General features: G+C 44.0%; 3 protein-coding genes across 6 annotated transcripts; 2 read left to right on the forward strand and 1 right to left on the reverse strand.

The window, feature by feature from the left end:
- The first annotated feature begins 319 nt into the window (after window positions 1–319).
- znf710a (zinc finger protein 710a) lies at window positions 320–7408 on the forward strand. Of its 3 annotated transcripts, none has more exons than XR_010876580.1 (6): window positions 320–364; window positions 2169–3692; window positions 4431–4622; window positions 4714–4888; window positions 5354–5906; window positions 6152–7408. XR_010876580.1 is itself a non-coding variant. In XM_067234944.1 (5 exons), the coding sequence occupies exons 1-5, from the start codon at window positions 320–322 to the stop codon at window positions 5518–5520; spliced, it is 2103 nt and encodes a 700-aa protein (XP_067091045.1). In that variant the 3' UTR covers window positions 5521–7408. The 3 variants fall into 3 exon arrangements, 1 of the variants encoding a protein (XP_067091045.1); XR_010876581.1 differs by having other exon boundaries at window positions 2169–3662; XM_067234944.1 differs by having other exon boundaries at window positions 5354–7408.
- Window positions 7409–7471: 63 nt separating this feature from the next.
- On the reverse strand, window positions 7472–22000 carry LOC136942146 (isocitrate dehydrogenase [NADP], mitochondrial-like). Of its 2 annotated transcripts, none has more exons than XM_067234942.1 (11): window positions 20420–22000; window positions 11405–11476; window positions 10631–10796; window positions 10034–10194; window positions 9803–9946; window positions 9161–9297; window positions 8894–9045; window positions 8677–8789; window positions 8273–8370; window positions 8065–8157; window positions 7472–7880 (listed from the first exon to the last, which is right to left on the reverse strand). In XM_067234942.1, exons 1-11 carry the CDS (start codon window positions 21998–22000, stop codon window positions 7796–7798), a joined length of 2802 nt encoding a protein of 933 aa, XP_067091043.1. In that variant the 3' UTR covers window positions 7472–7795. The 2 variants fall into 2 exon arrangements, with proteins under 2 accessions (XP_067091043.1, XP_067091044.1); XM_067234943.1 differs by lacking the exon at window positions 20420–22000 and adding an exon at window positions 15148–15307 and having other exon boundaries at window positions 11405–11496.
- On the forward strand, window positions 16903–20291 carry LOC136942148 (retinol dehydrogenase 11-like). The gene is made up of 7 exons (XM_067234945.1): window positions 16903–17378; window positions 17502–17642; window positions 17766–17957; window positions 18060–18221; window positions 18370–18486; window positions 18678–18882; window positions 19025–20291. Exons 1-7 carry the CDS (start codon window positions 17306–17308, stop codon window positions 19119–19121), a joined length of 987 nt encoding a protein of 328 aa, XP_067091046.1. The 5' UTR covers window positions 16903–17305; the 3' UTR covers window positions 19122–20291.
- Window positions 22001–23742: the final 1742 nt, after the last annotated feature.

Genomic DNA, 23742 nt, shown 5'->3' on the forward strand with positions numbered 1-23742 from the left:
GAGAGAAAGAGAAGTGAGAGAGGAGGGAGGAGAGAGAGAGAGAGAGAGAGAGAGAGAGAGAGAGAGAGAGAGAGAGAGAGAGAGAGAGAGAGAGAGAGAGAGAGAGAGAGAGAGAGAGAGAGAGAGAGAGAGAAGAAATGGGGTGATAGTGTGTGTGTGTGTTGTGGTGGAAGGGGTGGTGCAGCGGGGGGAGGGGGGCAGGCACAGTCAGTTCTGATAACAGCAACAGTAGGAGGAGGATGAGCCGTGGGACCGCCCCACTCTCCCACAGATATAAATAGGAGCTGGATTTTTTTACTCCACTCATTTCTCCTGAAGGATGAGATCCCTGAAACACCTCAAACATCACACCAGGAACAATGTGGTGAGTTTGTTGCCTCGAGACTCTTGACTGTGTTTACAATTGCAATTAAGAGAGTAATTTATTGGATGATTCTTAGGTGTTGTTTTCTCTTATGTAAAGGTAGAAAGACTACTTTTCACGTTAAAAAGAGTATTTCAGCAAGAACATCTTTTACAGATAAGAGTAGACGTGTAACTAGTCTCGTCTGGTCACACCTCTGGTATTTTCTTATAATTGTTTGGTGTTTTGTTCAAAACAGTTTTTTTCCACATACAACTTTAAATGTGAAGCCATGGACTTGCAATTACTATCCTACCTTTCTGTGTCCCTCTCATTGGTCTTTCTCTTTCATTTTGTCTGCCTTTCATTTTGTCGTGTTTTTTCCCTCTTCCCCCTTTCTACTTCCCCTCCTTTCTCTCTCTCACTCACTCTGTCTCTCTCTGTCTCTCCTATTCCCCCACACCCCTCCCTCTCCCTTTCCTTTCTCTCTCTCTTCCCTTCTCTCTCACATGCTCACTCAATCTCTCCCCTCCCCTCCCCTCCCCTCCCCACTCTTTCTTTATCTTTCAGCCCCTCCATCTCATTTCTCTCTCTCCCTCCCTCCACTCCTCCCCCGCCCACATCTCTTTCTCCTTCTTTCTGTCTCCCTCCCTCTCTTTCACACACACACACACGCGCGCACACACACACTCAATCTCTCACAGACACACATACACTCTCAAACACACACACACATTCGCATACACACTCACTCTTTCTGTATTTCTCTCTCACAAATACACAGTCTGTCTCTGTCTGACTACTTTAAAAGCAGTAATTATAAATGACGTGGTTATCAGGGCATCCAGGTCTACTCTCCCCCCCCCCCCATACAAATACGCACACACACACACACTCCTACCCCTCCCTTCTTTCCTCCTCTATCTCTCCCTCCCTTTTCCTCTATCTCCATCCTCGCTCCCTGTCTCACTCCTCAGTATTGTATTATGAAAGGTTGCAGGCAAGCACAGGCTCTATGGTGTATAAAGAAGAGACAGGAGTCTTGGCTTCCTCATATATTTTCCCTTCAGCCAGGTTTTCTTGTGTGGAGTGACCTGGAAGCACAAGGGTACACTATTTACCTCTCGTTTATCACGAGGATGCAGCTCACTAGTTCTTCACTCTCATTCCATTGTTTTTCCTTTTCAAACATTTAGTGGACACATGCCCTTCCTAGGTTTGAGTTCAGTTCGACATGCTCCTCCTTATGAATGGGGCTGATAGGCCCAGCGATGAGCCCAACATGGTCACTAGAGCTGCCCCAGACCCCACAGGAAGTCCTGTGGACAGTCCACGGAAGTCCACTTCCTTGTTTGGACCCGCATCCCTTTCTGTGTTCCATATTATTCTACAGCCCGTCGAGGAAGGAAGCAGGGCGCTAGCTAGCAGAGATCTGACTTATCTCCTCAATCTAATGTTCTCTGGTGGATTCAGAGCAAAGAAGGAAGGCGTTGTCAGAATGCAGCTCTCGCTGGCTACCCCTGGAAAACCTTCTTCTATCATCGGGAGTTGAATAGGAAGGAGTCGGATATAATATTGTGTGCAAATACTTCAAATATTACCAGACTTAAAAGTAGATTTTTTTTCTAATCCACCCTGCCTGCTTTTGACTACAGAAATGTATCATGTATAGAAAAGTTTTTGTAAATTGTAAGCTTTTTATCTATTTATTTATTAATTACAGAATCGTAATTACAAAAGTGGCATGTGTTTACTTGCTTGTTTAATTATTATTTTAGGTATTTGTAAGTCGTATATGATGACCCGTGATTTGTTCTCATATCAGGAGGAGGAGAGTGGCCGTCTGGTGCAGTGTTACCCCAAGGTGATGGAGGGCCAGGTGGATGCGGGGACCCAGACAGATCCTGTGGTTGTGCTGTCCCTGGCCCAAGCTGCCGTGCTGGGCCTCATCTCTCAGAACGAGATTTTTGGAGCCACCATCGCCCCCAATGGCTTCTACATGGGAGAGCCCAGGGAGGGGCCCCCTGCCCATCCCGAAGGGGTGGAGTACGAGTGCGCTGACCAGCTGATCGGGGCCAACGGGGACTACCTGGCCGAACCTGGGGGGGAGCAAGAGAGCCAGCCTCACGGCAGTGAGAGGAGGAGGCCTGGGCCCCGAGGGAGGACCAAGAGGGCCAGGAGGGAAGGGGATTCAGGGGAGCCCTCTCACAGGCCCCCTAGCCCACGCACCCCTCAGGTGAAAGGGGAGCGTTTGGACTCGGCCAGCCTCCCTCCCTGCGTTCACATGGTGAACGGCCGCAGCCCGAGCAAACAGGAGGAAGCCCTCCCCCACAGGGGGCCGGTGAAAGAGGAGCAGGCCTGTGGGAGCTGCCCGGTGTGTGTCAAGGAGACATCCAGCCAGCCGAAGGACTCAAGGCCAGAGGAGAGGAGGGAGACGAGGAGAGCGGAGCGGGGGGGCCAGGAGCTGGCGGTGGATGAGGATGACGGGGAGGAGGAAGCATTGAACCTCAAGACCGGTAGGGACAGCGAGAGTCCCCCCATGAGTCGCTACTACGAGTCCAGCGAGGTGGCTTACGAGGCTGCCGACATCGCCTTGCCGGGGGACTACGAGGAGGGGGCCCAGGCCATGCTGTGGGCCGACCCGGAGGGCCACTTGGCCCGGCGCATGCAGATCGACCGCCTGGACATCAACGTGCAAATCGACGAGTCCTACTGCGTGGACGTGGGCGAGGGCCTGAAGCGCTGGAAGTGTCGCATGTGCGAGAAGTCGTACACGTCCAAGTACAACCTGGTCACCCACATCCTGGGCCACAACGGCATCAAGCCCCACGAGTGCCTGCACTGTGGCAAGCTGTTCAAGCAGCCCAGCCACCTCCAGACCCACCTGCTCACCCACCAGGGCACCAGGCCCCACAAGTGCACCGTCTGCAAGAAGGCCTTCACCCAGACCAGCCACCTGAAGAGGCACATGCTGCAGCACTCGGACGTCAAGCCCTACAGCTGCCGCTTCTGCGGCCGCGGCTTCGCCTACCCCAGCGAGCTGCGCACGCATGAGAGCAAGCACGAGAACGGCCACTGCCACGTCTGCTCGCAGTGCGGCATGGAGTTCCCTACGTACGCCCACCTCAAGCGCCACCAGACCAGCCACCAGGGGCCCGCCACCTTTCAGTGCCCTGAGTGCCACAAGTCGTTCGCCTATCGCAGCCAGCTGCAGAACCACCTGATGAAGCACCAGAACGTGCGGCCCTACGTGTGCCCAGAGTGCGGCATGGAGTTTGTTCAGATCCACCACCTCCGACAGCACGCCCTCACTCACAAGGTACTGACCGTGCAGGCTCCCGAACTCCAGGTACTTGAACCCCACTGGTTCTCAGACCATGATATTATACCTTTCCCTGACTGCGTTCGAGACAAACCCCTAGCTTAGAGCAAGCCAAAGTCAGACCGGGTTAAGCACAGCCAAAGATTGTCAGACCTAAAGAACGACCAGTCTCAAAATAATTGTTCACAGTTTACTGTAGTTGAAAATTTGACCTTGTATCCAGCCAAAACCTGTCATTACGCAAACATAGTCTTCAAAGTCCTTGTGTCTTTGTGTTAGGTTCACCCTGTGTGCATGTGCTTTGTGTTGTAAGGTGTGTCACCCATGTGTGTATGGCAACAGATACTTCCCTTTATGACTGCTGGTTAATCCCAGTCCTAGAGCCCTGGTCTCAATTCAAGAGTCAGATTAGCCATGGTAAATACACATTGGCCTTACAGCTTTACTGTCCTCTGTCACGTTTAATCTATTCACTCCACTGTGACTTGTTCTCTCAGTAAGATGAAGTGTTCACATCAAATGTCGATCTGTGTTCACGTATAAATATGATAGTTAGACAGCGTCTCTCTCATAGAGCCAACACATGGTGGAGCCAGTGTGTAAGAGTCCAACAACGCGCCGTAGATGAGGTTTTCCAGATTTCTGCAGTTTGTGTGTGCAAAGTTTGCAGAGTTTTTGGTTCCCTTTTGAAGCAACCTGTGACGACTCAAAAATGCTTCCTTAGACCGAGGTGAATTCAAACGTGGGCCCACCTTGTTCCCTTAGGGCATGAAGGAGTTCAAATGTGATGTGTGCGCCCGCGAGTTCACCCTCTCCGCCAACCTGAAGAGGCACATGCTCATCCACACCAGTATCAGGCCCTTCCAGTGCCACGTCTGCTTCAAGACCTTCGTCCAGAAGCAAACCCTCAAGACGCACATGATCGTCCACCTGCCCGTCAAGCCCTTCAAATGCAAGGTAAGCCACCGACGCCGCTAGAACTTTCCTTGGGTCCTGCTGTGACAGAGTGGTGGGGGTTGACCTGTGTTGTCCTCTTGGTTCCCTCCAGGTGTGCGGGAAGTCTTTCAACCGAATGTACAACCTCCTGGGCCACATGCACCTCCATGCTGGCAGCAAGCCCTTCAAGTGTCCTTACTGCACCAGCAAGTTCAACCTGAAGGGCAACCTGAGCCGACACATGAAGGTTAAACACGGCATACTGGACGCCTCCATAGAGGAACAAGGTAGCTATTTCGATTCTAGAACTCTCTATACACCTCTCCACCCAGTAAATCATAAAGAATGTATTTCATTTGTAGTCCTTGATACGCATTTTCTTCTGGCAATACTAGACAGAGCAACACAAGACGTGCCTCCCACCACACATTTGCATATTCCCTTGACAGCTATGTTGTATTAATTGTCACTTAGCCAGTCCCTAATGCACTTTGACTCAGCATGTACTGTAATCTGCTGGCCAAGTGTTTTGGTGCTTTCTCAGGCACTCCCTCCCCGTGTGTTTAGTAAATATAGCAATGCCTGGATTAGACATGCCTGTCTCTATCAGTGGAGAGTGATATGGAGGCCACGGAGGAGGAGCCCTCCGCTGTCTTTAATGAGACTGGGTGTCAGTGGTAGCTGTGGTGTGTTTGTGTGTGTCAGAGGACAGGGTGGGCTCATATTTTCTGTCCCTGCGTTTCCTTCCTCAGAAACCCCTGCAGACATGGAGGGTCAGGAAGACTACGAAGAGGAGAGCTTTGAATTCAGCGAGCGAGAGAACCTGGCAAGCAACAATACGCCAGACATCGCTAAACTGTCTGAAATTGAGTATTACAGCAGCTATGGAAAGGGTGCAGGGCGGTACAACACTGCATGAATTATTTAAAGAGACTACAAATTGCATAAAAGTGTGAACTAATAAAAGGGTAGCGCCATAAACTGCTACTGACCTAGGCACAATGGGCTTTTACTTTCTGTAAGGGCATTGGGTTAACATGGCAGGATATGAACATTCATATGCACTGGAATCTTTATTCTCGTGTTCTAAAGTTTGTAGACTGCCCTCCCAACCCTCCTTTGTATTTACGACAGCAACTTTGTGAATCTACTGAAACATTATTATTTAGTCAAATTAGCAGTTTCACAATGTCAACACTGGGGACTATACAACACACCCCAAGAGCTGTACCAGGGAAATGCATATAGAGTTAATATGATCTAATGCACTTACTCATTCAGAGATCTCCATCACTTTTAACCCTTGTGTTATCTTCGGGTCATTCTGACCCATCAGTCATTGTGACCCACCGTCGTATTGCGACAAATTTACCTCCTACAAAAACAAAGTGAAGCATTTTCTTTTAACTGTCGGGCTGTCTCAGACCCCCCACATTGCAATGGTTAAAAGAAAATTATTTTTATTTGTTTTTGTATTGGGTAAACACAACGGTGGTTCGTTATGAACCTTTGGGTCATGTGACCCGAAGGCAGCACAAGGGTTAAGAAAGTCAGCTGGCTTATTAGTAATGTATTAAAGGCTGTGGACACAAAAGTGAGCGGGTTTACTCTGTTCATGTAATTTACCAAAGCCTCAGTTCCAGCAGGTCATAATTCCAGGCAAACAATTTCCTCTCTGTATCAGATTCATACTGTGACTTGTTAAAGCTACATCTCATTGACTCTAAAAACTACTTACATAGGATTTGTTTATATTTAATTTCACTTGAGTATATTCCTCAAATGATAAAACTGTCTGATTCTGTACTATGATTGATGAATGGCACTGAAAAAAACAGTTTATTCCTCTCTGTTTGGCACTGAATGAGTTTGTGACAAATTGATCTGAAGTTCCTGCACTGGCAAGGAACACGTGTATCAGTGATCACCAGTTGGCGAAGGCAATTTTACTATCCAAAACCCAACAGGAAGGTACAAAATACAACTCACCACAAGGTTTGCAATTCAGCTGTCCTGTTATTGCAGCCACTTTACCAAAGAATATATAATTCAGTCGCAATGCTCCGGCCCAAGGTGGTATCAGTCCTTGTGGCCCTCATCTTGATCTTGTTTCCAGCAAAACTGGAACGTTTCGATTTAATGTAGCCCAATAGCAGACCTCATGTAATTACATTTAGGGTTTCTTCTCTTCACCCTCAGATGTTTCCAAAAGATTATTCCAGAGCAGCCTGCTGCAGCTTTTTCTAAAAACTTCACAATTCATGTCCTGCCCAGGCTTCAGTGGGACAGACCGGAACATCTTTCAAAAACAATGTAAACTCTGCATGCTTATTGCAGTTTGGGTTTTCATGGATGAATCTCAAAAGGAATTGTCCCCAAAACTTTGGACAGAAATATTAAGTGCCCCTGTGTGTCTGTGAGAGCACGCCATCCATCACGCTCCACGCTGGTCCAAAGTGATGAACGACAACCTCCCAACATGTGACAGGGCCATGGACCCAGCAGAAAATGATTTGGGATATTCACAATATATTTCTTTTCCCAGTGCTTAGGCTTTCAAATGTATAACCTGCAAACAAGGTATCCTACAATGTTGATATAGTGCATTTATTATCCAACATGCTAATTTGTGAATTCTCCAGTGTCTGTTCATTCCATCACTGTTGTAGTGCTGAAACAAAGGGGGACTAAAACCATCTTGAAATTTGAATGGCTTTCTGTATTGTTACACATTGATGTGGATATGCTGTCGATAGAGCTGTATGTAAAATGTTGTGTACCAGACAATACTGTAAAATAATAAATTTATTTACCTTTACACGTTTGCGTTTTCTTTATGGTCTGAGAGAAGTTTGGAGTCTGAACACTCAAAGGATTAAACCAGGCAGATTTATTAGCAAGTATTTTTGACATGGCCATCACTCCCAACTTATGGTACAGTATTTGATAGTACTTCACAATACAAAAATAGAACGTCAGAGGTGAGGACATGGTAAAAGGAGAAGGAGTCATTAGATATAATAGCTCAAGACGGTGCAGGAACCTACAGTAAGGGCACAGTACATCATTCTCTACACAATACTTCTTCCTTTGACAGTATGCGTGTGGATATCTTGACCTATTAAGTTACAAATGAGGTACAAAAACATTAAATGACAACAATGTCACTTTCAAGCTAGCTGTACTTCAATCTTTCACTTGCCGAGAGCTTTGTCCAGGTTGTTCTTGATGGCATCCAGGAAGTCAGTGGTGTTGACGTAATGCTCGTTCAGCTTGCAGCTGCAAAGGCAAGACAGAATGTTACCAACTAATCCACAATATGCATGTCCAGGGGCTGCTCAAAGTCATCTAGTTGTCTGTCACAGCCACCCAACCACCCTTCCTGGATATATAGAACCCCTGCGACAAAATGGGATTGCAGTAAAGAATGAATCGGTTGTATATGTTATGATGATGAGCTTACTTGGCCAGGCCGTGGATGCAGCCAGCGAGGTCTTTAGTCATGACGCCACTTTCCACGGTCTCGACACACACTCTCTCCAGAGTCTGGGAGAACCTGCGGGTCATACGTTTTGGTGTCAGGTAGAATTTGGTGTTGGCAATCAAACCCAGCGTTAGCATCCACTATTGAAATAAAACATATGCAGATTAAAATGTAGTGATTTTAATACTTGATGAGGTCTGGGTTCCCATCAAGCTTTCCCCTGTGCTCCAGCCCTCTGGTCCAGGCGAAGATGCTGGCGATGGGATTGGTGCTGGTCGGCCTTCCCTACAGACAGAGGTAGTGTGAAGGAGTTTACATGTGTGCACTTTAAAATATACTTGTTTCCCCCCTTTAATCTTAACCCTTTGAGGTAAATCACAAACAAGTAAATTATTCAACCCTGAGATCACCATAGCAACGTTGTCACTTTCACCACCAGATGGCACTCTTCACGCACAACTAACAAGTAGACCATTTGCAGGTCACTGTGAACGGACTCAGACTGCCATGTAACATGTTGAGAAATTAAAACATTACAATTTTTGAAACGGTCATGGGACCTAAAAAACAACACAACAGGATGAGCCAAACCTTCTGGTGCTCGCGATAGTGTCTGGTCACGGTTCCATGGGCTGCCTCTGCCTCAATAGTCTTTCCATCAGGACACACCAGCACTGAGGTCATCAGTCCCAGAGAGCCGAAGCCTGTGAAGCAAAACAGGAGGTCAACCACCCAAAGTCATGTTAGCCACATGGCTAACATATAAACATGTTAGCCATGTGGCTGGGTGTCGGTTTGCATGTCTCACCTTGAGCCAGGATGTCAGACTGGACATCCCCGTCGTAGTTCTTGCAGGCCCACACAAAGGCTCCAGTGGACTTCAGCACCTGGGCCACCATGTCATCAATAAGCCTGTGCTCGTACCAGATCTTCAGGTTGTCAAACTCGGGTTTGTAGTTCCTGTTGGCACAGGAGGACATTGAACAACACTGGGGTATCATGCTTGTTTGAGACCAAGCTTTATAAGTTTTTACACCTTTCAGGTTGAGGAAGTAAAAAAAAAATGATGACTCACTTCTCAAAAACATCCTGGAATATATCCTTGAAGCGGCCATCGTAGGCCTTCAGAATAGTGTTCTTGGTGCTCAAGTAGAGAGGCCACTTCTTGCCAATAGCATACTGGAAGCAGCTGTGAGCAAAGCCTGTAATAGACTAAGGCAACAAAAAGAGCATGACAGCAAGAATCATGACAGGTTGAGGTCAAACAATCCATTCAGAGGTTAAAAACAGTCTCGCTATTGGCCTGATTAGTACCGCACCCCCCCCCCACACACACACACACACCTCCCCCCCACCTCCCTTACCCCTGGGACATCCAGAAGTACTTCACACTTTCATTTCCCCCTTGACAAGCTGAAAGTCCACTGCACCTGACGTTTGATGTAAAACCAAACAAACCGGTGTTCTGAATAGTCAACAAACGGCTTGAAATCAAGTTCATGGGAGGTTACTCCATGGCTAACAGCATGGGTTTCAGAAACGGTGGACCAATGCACGGTGAGACTGCATGTTTGTATAAAACTTACAGTAACGCATTTAGAACGTTGCATTTTTTTTCACTAAGAATAAGAAATAAAGCGTAATGATATTTCAAATAAGTATATCGATTTCTCTAAATAAAGCTCAATACCTTCTTTAACCTGTTTGTATAACTCACCTCATCTGTGTTGTACATGCCCATTCCACAGCCACCAGCAGGGAAGTCAAACACTTCCCACTCCTTGCCTGTGCTGCCATCAGCAGGAGAGAAGATCATCTTGAACTTGCCTGGTTGGTCCACAACAAAGTCTGTTGCTCTGTACTGTAAGACAAACAATACACAATGTCAAAAATAAACAAAACACTTCAATTAGAAGTGTTTCTGCAATTCAAAAATAACTGATCTGACCTGATCACCAAAAGCATGTCTGCCAATGGTGATGGGCTGTGTCCAACCGGGAACAAGCCTGGGAATGTTCTTGCAGATGATTGGCTCACGGAAGACGGTGCCGCCCAGAATGTTTCTGATCGTTCCGTTGGGGCTCTTCCACATCTTCTTCAGGCTAAATTCTGGTGGAAAACACAAGTTATCAGAACAAACATCTACACTCAACAAATACAGTCACAGGGTCTCAAGAGCGATTACCCTTCATAGTAACCATGTCTTATGTCTGAAGTAACTATGTTCTATCTCCAAGAGGAACCAATATTATCTTTATTAAAGTTAGTTTAACATTTACTATAATAAGACATTTCCTTTTTTTCCAACAGACATTTTTTGATAATTACTTTACAGAGCCGGTATTTGGTCCGATCAGTTATATAACTAGTACATGGTATACAGTAATCAATAAATGTACACTGTATTTAATGTAGGCCTACTGTAATTCTGACATACATTTATCTAATCTGATCTGATTCATTGAATCAGATCGATTACCTTTATTGTTATTCCACTGCTTCACAAACTGACTTGTCAATGTCTGATGTCATGCCGATCAAATACCTACAACCCTGTCTTCATCAGGGGTAATAGTGGCACACTTGACTGCTACGTGGTATTTCTTAGTGGCAATGGCAGAGTCAATGGTGACTTGGTCATCAGTCTGGTCACGGTATGGAAGACCCAGGTCATAGTACTTCAGCTCCACATCCACGTTGGACAGGATGAGCTACAGGTCAAGAACACACAGATGAGTGAACGCCTCCTAAAAATGGCAACAGCTGTGTTGCCCTTGTCAATGGAATCATGTCCTTCCTAGGTAGCTTCAGCAATAACAAAATTCCAGACAGTTTACATTTTTGAATGCTATGCGAGTGTCTTATAATCAAACACTACTGAAATGAATGCCAGTCTGAGCATCAAAACGTACCATATCACCAATGTTATTGAAAGAAAAAAAAAAATTCTAAATGTAAAAAAAAGGTTTCACAAACATTTCTTGTTACATGTTATTAAATATTGTTGATGTAAATACCACAACAGTTGCGACCATGATTTTCCATGTTTTAAACCAGCGCCAACACACCATCTGCTCTCCCCCAGAGGCAATCAGCCAGTGAGTGAGTGAAACCTTGCTAACCCCTCCCCCGCGTCACAGACATAATCTACCAGCACACACTCTCTCCTTCTCACACACACACACACACACACACACACTCTCCATGTCAGTCAGTGCTATAAAAATAGAACAGTCAAATAGCAGTGGTCTGTCTCTGCTTCAGGGGAGGATAGACACTCATGTCTGCGTGTTCCAACACTGGACCCCAGGGTTAGCACCTTCTCTTTGATGAACTCCCAGATGATCCTGGTCATCTCATCTCCGTCCATCTCTACCACTGGCTGGGACACCTTGATACGCTTGTCTGCATCTGTTCACAACCAAAACAACACATCAGTTTGCAATCCTGCCACCCATGCCTTACACAGCAGTGAAAAGTAAAGTCCGAAATAATAGTATGGCTTATTTTGGGTAAAAAGAAGTCTAAAACTAAAGTAAATCATGGCTAACAACAATGAAGTGCCCTATAACATTTTGGTTAGCGGCTACATTGTGGGACTGCACATGTGGTAAAAATAAATAGCACTAGCAGAGTCTCTGATGGTCAAACACCTAAAATAAAAACGATTGGAACAAGCTACATGAATAGACTGTGCATTACAAAACAGTCTCTAAATAAAGGGTATAGGTGTGATGATGTTCCATGTGTCCTCTGGCACAAATACCACACTACTGTCTTCATACTGGGCTGTTACATCATGAAACATTGCCACAAAGACATTCTCAAATGATTTTACTGAGATGCCACTCTACTTCACTCTAGGAGACTAAATGGATTGACCATCCTGGACGGGAGTTCAGGGGAGGTTGAACAGAATCAGGTGACTAGTTGGATGTTCTTGCCAATGCTCCCACTGCTAACATACAAAAAGTGTTTATATTTCAGAGGCCAAACAAAATGGCGTCAATAAGACTGCCAACTGGGCCCATCTAAAACTGATCCGCATGCTTCATGATATAACCTACAGAACAAGGATACACGTGGCATGAGCAGACATTTTAGCTAATCTGTAACTTGAGTACTAGGACCTTGGCAACACCTGCGAAAACAGACAGTTGCTGAACTCTCTATAAAGTCATGACTGGACCATGTCAGAGGACTATCGTCCTAGCCTTTCCAAATGCAGGTGTTGAGCAGCAGTTTTCACAATATGTAGTGTTTGCAAGCAGAGAGATAAGAAAACACTGCCCTTTGTTAGAAAATGTACCGAGGGAAAAAATCCTGTATTTTGAGCAGACTCAAGGTATGCAGTGTACACACTGACACTGAAGTGTGGACAAAATGAGACATGTCCCCCCTCCCATCTGCCATTCTGCATGACACACTTGTGCCCCGCTGTGCATCATGGGTAAAGCAGATGATTTGGTTGAATCACAGAATACCCTAGATCTGAATAGGCAAGAGATTCACCAATGAGGGGATGGGGGCTGGCTTCATAGTATTATGTAACCCTAATTTCAACAACAAACTAGATTCCAGACCTGCATTGAAAACAGATATCAGCAAAGTGGGAGGACTTTTGTATTCATATTTTTTTTGTTTAACCTGTCAGTTGGACGTTTTAAGTTCCTGTCAGGTACTCAGTTTACATAAAGAAAATGCATAGAGCAAAAGTCATAGTTTTTTTTTTTACTGCTTGTTCGCTCAACTGAATACCTTCTAAAAAACATGCACGATGCATAGGGTGAGATGCATGGATTGACCCTCTCACTCACTAACCAGGTGTAGCTGGTGAATTTTTTTAATCTAAACTTGAGTGACATCAACAGAGCACCAATTACCCATGTCCTGGGTTTAGTATAAATGTGACCCACTCAGAAGAAGAGGAAACCCCTAGTTATTGGTCTGAAAGGTGTGTAACATTCACCTATGCTCAGCAGTCACAGATTATGTTTACATTGCCTTAAAAAAGGTCATCAGATATAGTACACAGCTCCAGAAGATGACTATCCTTTTGGGAGATCTATCACATTGATAACATTTTCTGCATAGTCTCTTCATTTATGGACTTCATAAAGACAAATTGTACAGTGGACTACCTTTGATTAAAATAAGCCTACTTCTCTAAACAAACTTGTGAAGAGCAGTACATTTAAAGAAGAAATTATGCTGGAAGGTAATAATAGGACATTTCATCAATACATAATCTCCATTAAAATCTACACCCCACTATTAAATTAACTGTCATTTAGCAGACGCTCTTCTCCAGAGCGACTTACAGTAAGTACTGGGACATTCCTCCGAGGCAAGTAGGGTGAAGTGCCTTGCCCAAGGACACAACGTCATTTGCACGGCCGGGAATCGAACCGGAAACCTTCTGATTACTATCCCGATTCCCTAACTGCTCAGCCACCTGACTCACTCACTCTCACTATTCACTGCGATGTATTAAAAGCTGTAATTACCGACAATAAAAAAATGAGCATTCAGTGTGACTGGAATAAGAGAGAACAAACCTTTCAATTCACCATTTATGAACAACTTGTTTCTTAAATTGCTGCAGAAGACGAACAATGCAGTGGGACACCAGTTCACAAGTCATTCATTTGTATGATTCCTAAATAGGGAGCATTTTGTTGTTCTTTTTAAGTAATACTCATCTTATCCATTGTCAGTCCTTGGTCTTCAAAGCAACACTCAAGGTTACAGTGTGTGGCTTTGCTTTTCAACTACATGGACCATTAAACTACAAAAGGATATCAAGTCCAAATGGATAGACAGGGGGTTGTTTTAACAGTAGCAAAGCCTTTAATCTGTTCAGAGCCTGTTTAGTTAAGGCTCACAGATACCCAGCTGGATGGTACCAAATACAAAAGTGAGTTGAGGTGACTTTCATATATTATTGGCACATCACAATTCGGAAATAGCCCTGTGCTGAGTTCTCCATGAGGCAACTCTGCGAACAAGGTGCCCTTCAGCTGTCAGAGGGCACAAAGTTGCATAGAGGGCGAGTGCTCTCTGGGATAACAGATTAATCTGACCAAAACTAGGAATTGCACTTCCCCTGATCAATAAAGTATTATAAATTGAGCAGATCATGCATTTCTGCAAGAAATGCTCATCTTTGAGTCTTTCCACAGTCGTAACATTAGGCTTATTAGTATTAAAACATCAGTGCATTGCCGTTTCAACACTAGAGAGGTATATACAAACACAAAAGATTGCATCGCAAATCAGCAGTCAGAATGGCCTACAATCTGAAAAAGCTAAAACACTTGTGGCGGCCATTGTTGTCGAAGTCACAGTCTCGTCATTTTAGCGAGTCAGTCTGGGAACTGACCTTGGAAAAGTTACATTATCAATTTACCATCAATAAAACTGCTTTAAATGCACCAGAAAAGTGTGAACTGTTTCGGCTTGAAAACTGGGGGATGTTGCTTGTTTTCCATGATGATCTTAGCGTTTACTGTGGGTCAAATCAGACATTCATACATTTTCGTACTTTTGTTTGTTGCACATCCCCAATCAAATAACCGATGGTCGTGCTTTGCGGGTTTAAAACGAATGAAGGGAAACGTTATGGATTTATTACTCATACGTTTGTGTATGGATGCCGTAAAATTGTGGGAGACAAAGACGATTCGCTCGGTATACCCTACTACTAGCTGCCTAGCTTGCTAGCTACCATATCACCATCAGTGTTTCTGAGTGGTCTGAAGAAGTAGCTACTTACCGTTAGTTTGCTACATCTAGTTCTGTCGCTGGTAGAACCTTACAATTGCTATAATCTGTCTGCTGTTTACAAACAACATACAGTTAGCAATGTAGCTACATTTTAAGTGTGTGAAAAGTATCTAACTTTCTTAATTCTGCTAGTTATACTCAGCAATATTTACGATTCTGAGTTATCCTCATCAAGAATGACATTTTATGGTGCGTTTACTTGGTTTTAAGGCAAAAAGCAGTCTAAACAAACTGAACCTGTGCTCCAAGTCAGTATATGGATTGCATGAAACTTACAGTTCCTCTGTTGCAAACTCTGGATGGTCGCTGGTGCGAGCACTGCAGGGTTTTTGGAAAGAGTAACAGCAGACCTCGAGAAAGAGCTGAGGACCTTCAAGTATCCAGCCATGTCTTGCCCAAGTCAGTTGCAGCTGATGTCCGATAAACCTAAAAGCGAAAAGGAGCGATATGGTGCACCAAGCAATGCAATATACACAGCACCTCCCCCGCCCCCCCTACGTCAAAAAATCTGAGCAGACTTGGCTATTTTACTGGGCAAGCGCGCTTGACTCGATAGAAAGGTCGGGAGTGTCATTTCTTTTGCTAAGTTGAAAAAGGGTATAATGTCCATTCGGTGGTAAATTACTTGATTACTTTTCCTATTTCCTATATAAACCCCATTATGAGATTGCATAGGTCAGTGATCTTTAATTTTAATTGTATGAAATAGGAATTGTGCACAGAAATAGGCCTACGTTAAGGTAACTCCCAACTTTATTGAAAAACGGATTTATTATAAAGTAAAGAAGGACTGCTTAAATATTCATCTCACGTTACTTTTTCTACTGACTGGCTCTAATTTTAGCTGGGGAGGGATACCATACTGGGAGAAAGAATGGGAAGTGCGCAGTCATGTGAGAGTGAAGTTTGGAGGTGAGCCAACAGGCCTCAGCCCAGACCAGGCAGGTCACCTCCCAAGTATGATGTGAGAAGTCAGACATTAAAGGTCATCAGTAGTGCACAGACTTTTTCATCGAAATAAATCCAGGATTTAGCTTTTGCAGATAATATCACTCAACCATTTACATATAGGCCTTTTCTCTGATTTAAATGACACTGTGCAGTAGGCTATTAAATTACATTGTCATAAAATTATATGGAATGCAAATTGGCTGTAGTGTGCAGAATATGGACACATTTCCCACCTTTTATGTAATTTTTCTTTTGACAGAATTTGTCAGGTTAAAGGTGTAACGTCGTAAAAAAGTTTTAACTTAGAGACAGACCCCAATAGCTCACAATCTCAAGTTTCAACCAGCAGAATTTGAGGTCAGAGGTCACAACTGTATCTTATACCTTTGACCAACAGTTTACTTTTCTCTGTGCTAAACTGTCGTCTGTAGCAAGAGCATGTGATGGTGATATGATGGTGACACATTAAAATCCCTCTTCAAAGGATCAGTTTAAAGCAGGTCCAGAATTATATTCTGTTCAAATTTAAATAGTTTGTTCCCCTAGAAGCACATACTAATTTATTAGGTGAAAAAAAGTGATAGACTTTTAGAGAGTCTATCACTAGTGCGATAGGGCTTTGGTAACTTCCAATCTTGGTAAACATAGACAGCCTATACGCCTCAAGCGACTTTTACACCAATTGCTCACAATGCCATCTTCTGGAATAAAAGTCCAACTGCATTTAATAACATGAGTGGTTGTACATTGCCCTCTATTGGATGAAGTTTGGAGAAATTGCTTCTTGTATGATTTTAGATTATCAAAACATTTCGCTATCGTTGGCCTAGTGATCATCGAACAACCCACTATATTGCCTAGCTAACAAAGAAAATATGTAGCCTGCGAATATCTACACATAGCCTACCACCACCAACATCTACTCAAAAATGTTACATAACATCATTATAAAATGTATTTGATTAAAAGCCAAACTATTAAGTTATAGTTATAACTGTTAAGAGGGATGGACACTACTTTAATGGTAGTACATCCACAGATCTAAACATTGACGCAATATAGGACGTCATCACGTAATAGCGACATTTCAGCGAGCCAATACAAGTGACTTCTGGTGAGATCTTTTTTTTTCTTTTTCACTCAGTTAAGTGACTTTTCACCTTCGTTATCGACAAAAAATCTGACCAAGCGACTAGGCTAGTAGGCTACGTAAGAGACTGCGATAGGATTGCAATATTCTGGTTGGTTTGACCTCAGCGGAAGCATACTGCTTAAAGTGACATTGGACGGGTAGGCTGTGTGTACAGTAGCCTGTATACCTTGTGTAACAAGTCTGGCATTGTTTCTTGTTCGCACTGTAAAGTTACTGCTTCTCCTACTCTTAAAAACTGAGATTGTGAGAATGGATTTATTCAGTCGATGAAGCAACAACGTAAGCGGCCTGAGAATCATCTGCATCTACAGAGAATCGAATTTTAAAGCTATGCAGTACGGGAAATCTTTGACGATCTTTGTTCGACGATATCCCAAAACGATTGCTTTAGTTACAATTACAGGTAAGCTAATATTATTGTTATTTTTGGACAGATATAAATTGAAGATATGACAAATAGAATGTTTGGTAGGGGTAGTAGCCTACAAATCTCCAACTATACAAACGTGTGCGTACTCTTTGACAGGAGTGGGACTATTTGCTGTCCGAAGATGGATGTCAGGTGGGGTGTGTCGGAGCAAAGCTCGACTGGATGGGAAGACTGTCCTGATCACTGGAGCCAACACGGGGATTGGCAAAGAAACAGCAGTTGATTTGGCTAGCAGGGGTGAGCACTAGCAGAGTAGACAGGCTCCCTGTCTCTCTCCCTATTAAACATTCTCTGGCACTAACAACAAGCATCTGAATACGTTCTAAAATTGCTGGGCTCACTGTGATTCATGTACCATAGGGGCAAGGGTCATTCTGGCTTGCAGAGACATGACAAGAGCAAACCAAGCTGCAGAAGACATTAGGCAGAGGAGTGGGAACGGGAATGTGATTGTCAAAAAGTTGGACTTGGCATCACTGCAGTCAGTGCGACAGCTAGCCGAAGACATCCTAGCAAGTGAAGAGAGACTAGATATCCTCATCAACAACGCAGGTGAAAACTCTTTAAGACCTAATAAATAAAATGCCACAGCAACTGAACATTTTTCAATTGTGACTTATAACTGTTACTTTGGTTTGGTGGTTTTGTTTATAGGTGTCATGAGTTGTCCAAAATGGCAAACTGAAGATGGCTTTGAGATGCAGTTTGGTGTGAATCACTTGGGCCACTTCTTGATGACAAACTGCCTTTTGGATCTACTAAAGAAATCAGCTCCAAGTCGCATTGTCAATGTCTCCAGTTTAGCTCACGAGAAAGGTATTGTCTTTTGTCTTATTCGCTGTGTCATTGTTCAGTTGGAACAAGATGTGTTTGTGATTATCCAACAGGAATTTAAAGATCCCTTATAAATTATATATTATAATATTATTCCAGAGATCATACACTGCAACTTTATTTTTGACAGGTGAAATCCATTTTGATGACATAAACTTAGATAAGGATTATAGTCCCTGGAAAAGCTACCGGCAAAGTAAACTGGCAAATGTTCTCTTCACAAGGGAGCTGGCCAAACGACTTAAAGGTAATTTCATTCTAATCTAAATCTAGTTATGTGTCGGTGGTGACAGGCATGCATGATAACTGAAACTTAGATCAAGTCTACCTAACTGAATAATTGTGTGATACTTTTCCATAGACATAGTTTGAACCCAGTTTGGGATTTGAAATAACTTGTGATTCACAGAAAAAGGGCATGATATCTCCTGCATACAGGCACCAGAGTCACCACCTACTGCCTCCACCCGGGCATCATCCACACTGAACTGGGCCGGCACTTCTGGCCCACCATGCCCCTGTGGAAGAGAGTGGTGTACCAGCCTCTGATGCTGCTGATCAAGTCCCCAACGGAGGGAGCCCAGACCTCCATCTACTGTGCCATAGAGGAGAGCCTGAACAACCAGAGTGGACTCTACTACAGGTCAGACACCATAATTCTGTGGTCCTTACCTTTGTATGTATGACATTGACATTCCCAAGCGGAATCATTTTAAAATAAAGTTTTCGTAGGTCTACTGTATGTTGTCAGTATCACTGAAATCTTCTTTTTCTTCGGGCTGTAGTGACTGTGTCCCTAAAGCAGTGGCCCCACAAGGCCAGGATGATGAAGCTGCTAAGAAGCTGTGGGAGTTGAGTGCTTCCATGGTTGGTCTGCTATGATGAATGGGGAGGGACCCAGCATAGTCAATAGAGCAGTCACCCGATCAAATGTCAATTGAACGGGAAAATATGTCCAAACTTTTGACTGGTACTGTAGTCAGCTCATATTATCAAGTACATTGCTTTTACCTTGTGCTTGTGTTCAAGAAGTAGGACGTATCTGATAAATGTTTTAGAGACATTTATTCAGAATATACAGCGAACTACATACAAAAATACTATGCATCATATTATGTTAATCATGAGCCTTTTAGACAGAAGAAATGTCTCACAGTTAAATTACATGGAAGCAATATTATTAACCTTAACTTTGATTGATTGCCATAAAGTGTAAAATGCTATTCTAACTGACAAAGATCACCAATGTCTGTATTGAAGTTTGTATTGAACAAGAATTATGCTGTTCTGTCATGGAACGGGAATACATCATACTGAACTACATGTGCTTTATTTTACTGTACAAAAGGTTTTAACCTTCGAAGCAACAATATCTTTTTCTTTTAATTTTTAATCTCAACATTCAAAGGTGCTGTTTCATATAACTGTACTTGTTATCTGTTACTTAAGGCATACCATTCAGACATGTTTTGTGTATACTCATTAGGTACTACATGGTTTGTATATACTCATTAGGTACTACATTGTTTGTGTATACTCATTAGGTACTACATGGTTTGTGTATAGCTTTGATCATAATGGGCATTGAACCATCAGCACTGAAACACTACACCTTTTGGTTGCATAATGAATGACTATGAATGCTAAATACAACTTCTATATTCCCTATGTTTCTCTTTTCCTGAAGGCACTGTTTACAAGTTTGCTACGAACAGTCAAAACCGATGTCTTACTCAACCTACAGCACATACAAAAGACAAGGACATTTTCCTTTCATTACTAAGTCCATTTCCCATGTTGTACTAATGACATACAGTATGCACAGCCAGAGGGCCTGCTGGCTACAAAGGAGCCATCTGTCTGTCTTCCACATACTGCAGGTGTTAATGAATTAACAAAGAGGAATGGGTCAGATCCTGATGATTATATTTAGAATTATTTGTTATGGTGTTCATTTTCTTCATGAAAAATAAATTAATAATCTGTTTCTAAAATACGGGAAATTCAAATAATGGTTGCTGATATTTCATGATGTATTGCTCAGTTTAAATCTGAATTGGTGGTAAATGATTGATAATTAAACAACATCCATAACCATTTCAAATTGAATTTTGCCATCAGGATCAGAAAACTCAGGCGTAAATGCAACACATAAACACAGAGTGCTATCACTGCTGGGCCACTTCCTCAAAAGTAGAAAGTTGTTTCATTTGCTCCACTTGCATAGAGTGCCTTCTAATAAGTTTCTTCTTGGTCTTGAGGTTGCCTCTCTTTGGTGAGGTTGGTGCTACTGGAGCTATTGATCTAAATCCTGTAGCCAGAGGAGATGAGGGCTTGCTGCTGGCCCCAATGTCAGGGATGGGAGGGTTAGGGTTCACGTTGAGAGGGGGCAGGTGGCCAGGACGGGTATGGGAAATGTAATCCAGCAGCAGAGTCCCTGAGCCCCGCCTCTCCAGGAGGCCAGGGGCACGGCGGCGGGCTGTGCTGGGAGAGGAGGTGCTCGCGTTGCTGTCCAGAGACTCCCTGGAGCTGGTCAGCAGGGCCAGAGGAGACGTGTTGAGTTTCCTCCGCTCAAGGGGAACTTTTGGAGAGTCTACCATGCCAGAGTCAAAATACAGCTGTGAGTCAGAGTCATAGTGATCAGTGCCCAGTCTTCTTCTGTGGACTGTGTCTCTCAGACTAGCAGGTCCACTGGTGTTACTGCCGTCATGCTCCGTTGGGATTGTGCTGCGTCGTGCCAGGGGCTGGTGCTGGCTCAAAGAGCGCTCATACGCCGCTTTGGAAGTTGGAGGGACCGACAATGAAGAAGTCATCTTGGTGGGCTGGTCACTGACCAGAGGGAAAAGCCCCTCCTTGCCATCTACACTGTTTTGTCTAGACAGAGTTGACCTCTTGGACAGAGACAGTCCGTTGATGCCTGTGACCACGTCCTCGTCCGAGGGGGACCTTTTGCTCTCCTCGTGAGCTGCGGCTGCGAGAACGGATGGAGCAATCAGCCCCCAGGGCTCGGACTGCAGGCGCTTCAGCTGGGGCAGGCGAGCCCGTTTGGGGTTGGCCGGGCGTCGGGTGGGTGAGGTGGGCCCGTTGGGAAGCTTCGTGGCTGTGCTAGAGGCTGTTTTCAATTTTGTCTGAAAACTGAAGATAGTGTTTTGCTGCTCAGGCAAGGTAGGTGTGGGGGAGGCTCTCAGGTCAATATCAGAGGGAGAGGTGCAGAACGTGGGGGTGCCGCGCTCGTCCATCTCTGGGGAGGGGGGCACGTTGAGGTACTGTTTTGTGGTTTTGGTCCCTGATGGTGACTTGTCGGTTGTGATGATGATGACCTCTTTACCCTTTGCTTTGCATGCGTCCAGAAGATGCTTGAGGGTCTCCTTATCATCTGCGTTGATAGCATAGACAAGAGCAGACGCCCCACTCCTGTCCTCCAGGCTGGGGTCCGCCCCGTTTGTGAGTAGATGGGCGACCACCTCGTGTCCCGCCCTCTGGATGCAGGCATGCATCAGAGCTGTCCTGCCCGCCTTGTCCTGTATATTGGGGTCCGCTTTGTTGTCCAACAGGTAATTGACCAACTTTGCCTTGCTCACGCTTTGCTGGTCGCTGTGTTTCGACATACAGGCCACCATAAGCGGGGTCTCTCCGCGTTCGTTGCTCTCGTTGATGTATGCGCCCCCCTCCAGCAGGAGCCTGGTGAGTCTCAGGCGTCGGAGCCATACCGCCTTCAGGAGAGAATTCCCGTCTGTTCGAAGCTCCAGAATGTCTGCCATCGCCCCGGACAACCACAGATATATCCCTCAGTATTAAAAGGCAGTCAAAACCTCCGGCCCTGAGAACAAAAGCATTTCATCATAAGGTTTACTCACTGCTAAGCATATCACATGTCAGCAACCTTACTGTGTCTACATATTGTTTGTCCCTCTCATTAATTCATCAGTGATCGCCAACTCCTCACTGCCACAAGGAAACAGAGACTTTAGGCGTATGTACAATTTGCCACTAGGTGGCAGCCTGTGTGCAGAAAACTTGTTTTTTTACACAGTAGTTGGGTCTTTGATGAGAAGTATGAAGTCGCTACGATGATGAAGTCGCCATACGTTTTTATCTCTGTGGTGAAAGATTTGAATGAAGAGGTAAAGAACAATAGCCAGTATCCAAGACTTTCCATTCTCAGTTCACGAAATTTCTTGTAAAACAATGACACAAAATTATTTTGCTTTGATTACTGTCCTGTTATTTAGGAACTGGTGTAGATTAACTGTACTGTTGCTTACTGGAAATCAGGTATGTAAATTTATGTAAAACAAACACAGACGACAGGCTATAATAGTGAAGGCTTTTTCTTGAGAAATATGTAGCAGAATGCAGATTATATTGGTTGGAGTAAGTGACACTTTGCTGGTTTTTTAGTTTGATAATCAAGTCTTAATCCAAGTGTTTCATATTTGTAGCTACATTGCCCTTGGTGGATGACCCAACTGTGACCAGCTAGAAAAAGAATCCCATTAACCAACGCGTAGATTTTACTTGCTGGTAGAGAAACTAAGCCAGTGGTAAAAACACACTTAAGGTATATGAGGTTTTTATGGGTTTGTAATTTGATGGTGTCAACTGAATCGGATAAGGGCAAGGCTGCGAGGTCTGTGCGCTTTCGCTCCACCTAGTCGCTGTCCATGGTGCTCAAATTGGACAACTTGCGACGCGCATCATCTACCATTGCCTTTAGTGTTGCAAAATCGCTATTAATAGCAGACAGCACAGCATGGTAATTATTATCAAGGCATTCATATCATCACACATATTAGTCAAATAATCTTATTTAGTTTAAGCTTATGTTGAAGAAGGAGGCTGTAAATTCTAAGTAACACAAGTATGGAACCTTAATTAGTGTTCCATTAATTACTTAGTGTGAATACATGTTTTCAAAGATGTTATATTTATTAAATATACATTATCATATAAATGATATCAAAGTTTTTCAATCAGTTTGGGTGTCTTACCTGATCAGAGGGCAGGTTTGTCATGTTCAAATGTGCCCCAATGTTTTGTCATTAGCAACCCTGATGTATCATAAAGGATGGAAATAAATGTTTCCCCCGTGTAGTTCTTTAGCATATTTCCATGTTTCATTCGGAGCTCCAATCTGTCTGTCCTAGTTTATCATCGGTTTATACATCTCTGGCACCATAGCGCATGAGCTCCCTAGCTTTTGTTATGGAAACGCACTATATCAGTCCAATAGGCAGCATTCCTTTCACTGCGCACTCAAGAATCACAACCTCAAGACGCCGAGGTTATAAATAACTTACTTTGCTTGGTGAATGAAACGTGCATTTTCTTGACGTCAGAGTAGCCTCGAGAAAAATAAAATAGCGTCTGGTGAGAAACTCTGTCATACTTTTTTCTGTCTGTAATGCCAAACAAGAACCGTTTTGCCAGGGAAAATGTTTCCATTGTTTCACTGTATCCACGTCGTGTAGCAGCTTAATGTTTTGGCTTATAGCCTAAAACA

This window comes from Osmerus mordax, chromosome 4 (genome assembly GCF_038355195.1).
Source record: "Osmerus mordax isolate fOsmMor3 chromosome 4, fOsmMor3.pri, whole genome shotgun sequence".
NCBI lineage: Eukaryota > Metazoa > Chordata > Actinopteri > Osmeriformes > Osmeridae > Osmerus > Osmerus mordax.